This window comes from Phytophthora infestans, genomic scaffold (assembly GCF_000142945.1).
Source record: "Phytophthora infestans T30-4 supercont1.2 genomic scaffold, whole genome shotgun sequence".
Lineage (NCBI taxonomy): Eukaryota > Oomycota > Peronosporomycetes > Peronosporales > Peronosporaceae > Phytophthora > Phytophthora infestans.
The window spans coordinates 4,563,628-4,570,161 of NW_003303757.1; the positions used below are offsets into that span (position 1 = coordinate 4,563,628).

Consider the following 6,534-nt stretch of genomic DNA (forward strand, 5'->3'; position numbering starts at 1 on the left):
CAGGCTGTCTGTCACAGCGTGCCAGTGTTGAATGGAAGCTGCGAGGTCAACAGGTTTGCTCGTTTGCGAGCAGTGCTGACGCGGAAGCAACACCGAGAGACTGGGTGGGTTCGAAGCACCACGATGGCCACTTCGCCGTATGGTTTGCTAGCCGCCATGTGAATTGTCTGCGGCATTTAACAATGTGAACCATGCAAGTGCAAGTGCGACTATTGTAGGCGACATTGAACATTGGGCCAGAAATTGTAACCCATACTATACAGACTGTAAAAAGTCTAATACTTGTCTGTTTGATATAAATAAAGGCACTTGCTATTCAACCCGACTGGTGTGGAAGAGACAGGCTAATGGTGCCCGACAGCACCCAATCAATGCCCGACCATGCCCGACACAGATTAAGTCAGTTGAGCAATCAAGCGTCCGTATACGTATATCCGGATGTGAAGACTTTGTGGTTTGAGCGTGCAAGTACGACCGGCATCATGTCATGAGCATGAGAAACTTTATTCAGTAGAGCTCAGTGGGACTGGTAAGTGCAGAATTAATATCAACTTGTTGAAAGGGTTAGCTATAGACACATATATATGTATCTGTAGCGCAGATACTGTAACTCCTTCCTACTCAGCATGCACAGACCTTGGGCACCAGCGAATACCTCAAACGCTAGCAGAACATACATACCACAATTGTATGAATCTACTTGTACCCCTAGATCGCCCATGTAGTGGTGTACTCGGTATTTCCTTGGTGCGTAGTTTGGCAGTTGCATTGCCAGCTTTTCTGCGACCGCTCGGACTCTAACGACATAGCTCGAGCTCATTGGGTCATAAATTAACACACATCATTCAGATTTAAGCTCACCATTACGCAGCACCAATGCGTGTTGCTGCAGCATATAGAGATCAGAATTTTCTCGTTCGTCTTGCCCGCGAAAATTGTAGCGAAGGCTCTGGTATTGACAGGACTATCTTCATTATCAATGGAACCGATAACACCTGGATCCACAATGACGACATCATTTCGTTCTCCGAACAGCTTGGACATGACGATATTCATGGTATCGTCGCTTAGCTGTTTTTTCCGACGAGATCTAGAATTTCTGCCTGTTTGTCAAACATAACGTTTAGTTAGAAAGTGTTGTAGTGATGGCATGATTTCATCGACGTACCTTTGCAGACAAAAGCGGGATTGACTGCATCTTTGACAGCATATCCGTCTGTAGCACCACTTGAAACGCAGCAGGTATTGGGAGTGTGAAGTCAATGGTTTCGACCCACTTCACAGCCTTCTCGACCTGTTTTACCACCTTTATTGCCCTGTGCCACCTATTCATGATCCCAATTGTACTAGTTGAGTACGCACCAAAGCCTGAAATATTCAGCGCCACGGCACTTTCTGCTAGGCCTTTGTGCTTCGACTGCAGAGCCGAAACCTTTTTCCTGCAAATGGCAATTTGTTCAGGGCGCAATATCCGCGTGATCGACTCTGCTGGTATCAAAGCGATTGTGGGTGGAAGGCTCGATATTGTTCGTGCTGTAGGTGTCTTGAACTTGAAGCCATACTCCACCATTTTGAACTTGCTCACAACTGCAGCTGACGATATGTATGTTGCATCCGACGACAGCGCTGCATCCACGGACGCCAAGCTTAAATTCGAAGCGTACAGCTCTGAGTCTTCTTGAGCTACAATGACAGTTTTTTTACGAGCTTCCTTCTTTGATCTGGCTGTCTGTCTTGGTCGTCCTCGCGATCTTGGAGGACTCGCTATCACAAATGGCGTGTCTTTCGCTGCTGGTGGTAGTGTGCTTAATTCAACGTCCCCGACTGTATCCAATTCTTCCCCGACTGTATCCAATTCTTCCCCGACTGGACCCGATTCTTCCTCGACTGGACCTGATATGCCCCCGACTGGCCCGATAAATCTGCAACCTGTGTTGTTTCGACGGAGTTGCAGCTTGTGGCATGGTCAGACTCAGAGGCAGTTGGGGATACATGACTCACATTTGCTGTATCCGCATGACGAGTAAGCAGTTCCGCCGACACGTGGTGAGTCGGCCGTGCAGTCGGATCGTGACCAGTAAGTAGTGGCGGCGACAGCGCAACATCGCGCGAGTTGCTAGTCGAACCGTGACGCTCAGATTCAGCTGGTGGTAAAATTGGCACACCGGGATCCTCGAATTTGCCTCTCTTGAACCGCCCAGTCACACTTTGAAGATACTGCATGCTTCTTTATACTGCGTCATGCCGAGTCCCGCCATGGTGTCACAAATTTGGGATGCAAATTGCAGTGCTTCACGATATTTGCGGTTCGAGTCCCACGGTCTCGCCTGTGAGGATATCACATTTTTTACCTCAAAAGACTTTGGCTCCGCTGTGTCAGAGACGACACTTGAATTTTCAATCGCCGCACGCACAGTAGACAACAGCCACCGCCTGTTTAACAGTAGTGTGGGGATGACTGTCTCCTGACCAAGAGCCTTTCGGAGGTAGAAAACGTGTCGACAGGGTAGCAATCTCGTGCACATGAATAGACAGGAGTACTTCCATTCGCGCTTAGTAACTGAATACTCGGCGTTCATCTCGTCCAGCGCGTCATCAGCTGTAGATATACTCTTGATAAAATACACGTCTGGGCACCCCTCATAAAACGTGTACGACGCAGATCCAATAGCATACGAATACTGCCCGAATATAAGTTCACAAGCATGCTCACTGACAATATTCGCCACCAGTGTCATCTCGCTGTCGTAATCAGGATGCTGGACGGTCACATTCTTGTATACTTCTGCAATGAACAATCGCTCTTGTAACATTTGATAGTACATGGTTGAAGCGATGCACTCATCCACCCCCATAAACGAATCCACCCACTCTTTAAGCTGCTTCCAAGAGGCTTCTAGGCGATTGTTGGTATTATTGCCGAGTGTGACGGTATTCTGGCGCCTATGTGCACACCAGAGCTCACGACAGCTGTCCCAATTCTTTCGAAAGTACTTCACAAAAGGATGTTTATCAATGCGAGAAGAAATATCTTCCAGTTCATGATCTGTGACTTCTACACCGACTGAGCCCGACTCCACACCGACTGAGCCCGACTCCACACCGACTACGATACCAGATCGATCATTCGCAACTGGACCGGCATAACCAATCGACGCAAGATGCACCATGTACTGGAGGCGTTTGTCGTACTCTGCTTCCGTTTTTGCGTAGACAAGTAAGCTCACAACACCGCCAAGTTGCTCTTTCTGAGACCTCGAAAATCCGTAGTCAGCTGAAGCAATCTCTTCCCGTAGGTACTTCAGCACGTGGAATTGGCAAAGTAAGACTGTCACCCCTGGAAATGCCTTTTCAAGTACGGAAAGTTCTGTGAAATCCTTATCCACCAGCACACATTGAAGTCTTGACCACGCAGGATTGTTCGCTTTGAATTCCTCTATCGCTGTCAACAGGGTTTCATAGCGCTCATTTTGAAGCAGCGCGTGCTGCACAAACTGGCCCTTGCCGAACGTATCGTGTGCCATGAATGAAAAAACTTTATACTTAGACCGGTTCGTCCCGTGCGTTGCGTCAATCATCAGAACTTCAGGAAATGGTCGAATAGTGTTCGCATGTGCTTTGTTTGCAATGTGATGCAAGTCGCAACTTTCTGCGTATCCAATAGCACACAAAACAACAAATGTTAACTTCATGAATTGACATTAGACCTGATAAAAGCATTCACTCTACCTTGCCACCAACGTCGTCCAAGAAAACCCGACCAACGTTCCCTGGCACATCACCGAATCGCTTCATCCACTTCTTAAGCCGCTTGTCAGTGCTTGAAGGCCCATCGCGTTGTTCGCGAGCCTTTAGTTTCTGGACGAGGTTTTGCACATCTTTTGGGGTGGGGTTACTGTCGGTGTGCTTCATTAGGTGGCTGATGATACCAGACTTCTTGACACCTTTTTTCGAAGTAGATCAACTGTAGTTAGCGTTGACTCGTCGAGGATAATGCGTTTCGATGGATGTGAAGAGAAATCCAGGCTTGTCAGACGATGATTGTGCTCTAGTCGACAACGAGTGATCCGCACAGCAAACGTCGTATTCTTTGTATCAACTACCTGGACACAAACATTAATCTGTAGAGCATATATAACCACTGTCAGTCAGTGAACTACCCGATTGACCCCGACTGGACCCGACCAGTCCCGACCAGGCCGACATATATGTACCTGCGCCTTGCAGCCCTGTGCTCGAGTCTCTTGGCGTGGCCGCTTCGTAGCTACAGACTTGTACTCCCCTGAGTGCGTACAAACGAACGTCCTCGAATACTGTTCCCACGATGCTGGTATTTTAGCTGCTTTTGACTGTGACTTGTCAATCCTGGCATTGCGCTCTGCCACGCTGGTATAAGAGCGCGCCCTGAATATCTACAGGACAGATAGCACAAAATTAGTGGGACAGCGGGGTCAGACATCCGTTCATTAAATCTTGAATGATACTCGCATACTTGAAACGTTTGGGCTTCATACGCAGCCAGGTACTCGTCGAAGGCCTCCCACGAGGCGAACTCCACCGTGTTGGGTGGTAATGCCACCACGCGTGTGGGGGGACCACCCTCGCTAGTGCTGCTGGTTAAATCGGTTACATCCGACACACTGAAAGCCTCGGAAGACTCTCCATCACCCGAACCAGCACCGCTCGCAGCGGGTGTTGGGAGCCAGACGTCGTCCTGGGAGTCTTCTCGGGGCGGCTCAGAATCGCTGCTGTCGCTCTCGTCGATCTCGCGCGCGACAGCCCCAGTTAGCGACCTCTTCTGGACGGCTCGGACGCGGAGATCCATTTCCCCCTCCTGCAGCCTTACGATCGTTACGCTGTTCGAAATTTAGTGGCTGTCAGGCTGAATGGTATACATGGTACACACTGTATACATCGTACGGATGGGAGCGCGTCAAAAATTTGTAGGGGAAGGTTAACTCAGTCGGTCAATATAGTCACTCTCTTTTTAAAATAGCAGTACACATAATTTAAAGTGGTAATAACCCGGACTCGCACTTAACGTGGAGTGTCTCGCAGCTGAACTTCCAGCGCTGCTACACGCTCGACAGCAGCGGCACTCGCCTTCATGCAGAGTCTTTATATCAACTGAGGCTTTGCAGACGCAAGCTCGCAGTCTACGTAGGTGTTCACGAGCATCAGCTGGCGCTGCAAAGATCAGCGAGCCCAATTGATCTGGCTTGGATCGCAGACGTATCCGTTTTTTTCTCGGCGTTGACACATCGCTCTTTTGACGCTTGGTAGCGCTCCTTGTTGCAGGCGTCTCTCAAGACCCAAGTCACCTCCTAGAAGCAGGAGGTGGAGACGCTGAATGAAACCAACAAGCGCTGGCGGCAACGCGTAGATCAGTTGGTGGAGAATTATCAACAGGTGGGCCCGGCTAAGCGTGACAAGGTCGTCGCTGAGAAGGAAGCATCGACGAAGGGGCTGGCCGAGCTGAAGGTCGAGCAGCGTGCGCTAAAGGTCCACTTGGAGACGCTGCGTTCAAGTGATGATAAGGAGGTGGAAGAGGAGAAGAAGGCGGGGGGGAACGGGAGTAAGTAGTACGAGCGCATCAAGGGCTGTGTGAGTAACTGGAAGAACAAGGCCGAGGATCTGACCAAGTAGCTGGCCGAGGAGAACAAGGAAGCAGAAGACCGCAGCGCCACAATTGCCACGCTGGAGGCCAAGCTAAGCGCCGTTCAAGCACAGATCAGCGCTGTGACGGAAGGGAAGGCTGCGCAGGAGACAAAGCTGGCGACGTGCGAAGCGGCCAAGCAGGACGGAGCGGCTGCTGCTAGTGGGGCGAACGCGTCGTGGGAAAAGGAGCGCCAGACGCTGAAGACTCAAATGGAGCCGGAGACTAAGAAGAGCACGGAGTGGAAGGACTTGAACGCGCGTCTCATATTCGGTTTGAAGAGTCTCAAGAAAAAATACAGCGCGCTGAAGGACCGCGCAGTGACGGCGACTCAACCCTCCCAGTCTCCAGTGACGCAAGTGAAGACTCCAGTGCCATCCCCACCTGCGTCTCCCCCGCAAGCGTCACCTTCAACGTCAGCTTCGCCACGGACAAAGTAAGTCACAGCGTCACCAAAACGCCACTTGTCAGCAGTGAGTCAACGATGCAATCCAGCTCCACCGCGTCAAAACATGTTATTGTTGCCGCTTCATCTGTTCCTGCTACCTCACCTTAGCTAAGTTCGTCAACTAGCACAGCAGTCACAGCGGCAACGGCTACAACTAGCACGACTGGCACTACACCTGCAGCTCCTTCTACGCTTAAATCCACGTCGAAGCCTGGTCGGCCTGGTCCTGTTCAAGCGGCTCCTGCTGCTGCACCTACGCCTGCGTCACCACTAACATGACGGCGAAGGAGAAGCTGCATGTACTCGCGCTGCGATCCTTGAAGAAGCGGATGGACGGCGTCCCGCTCGTTTCATCTCCACGAAGGCCCCGGCTCCTTCTGCTGACCAACCCTGCAGGGGCCGAGGTCAAGAAGTCATCGTAGATCATCGG

At 50.6% G+C, this 6,534-nt stretch overlaps 1 protein-coding gene across 1 annotated transcript in view; it reads left to right on the plus strand.

Annotated features, from left to right (window-relative positions):
• The window catches only part of PITG_01828 (uncharacterized protein), a gene marked incomplete at both ends in the record, with an annotated part of 1,297 nt that extends 1,135 nt beyond the window's left edge, over positions 1 to 162 (plus strand). The window contains one exon of the mRNA XM_002908387.1: positions 54 to 162. Coding sequence (XP_002908433.1) covers positions 54 to 162 — 109 coding nt within the window. The remainder of the gene's footprint in view (positions 1 to 53) is intronic.
• Between the last annotated feature and the right edge of the window lie 6,372 nt (positions 163 to 6,534).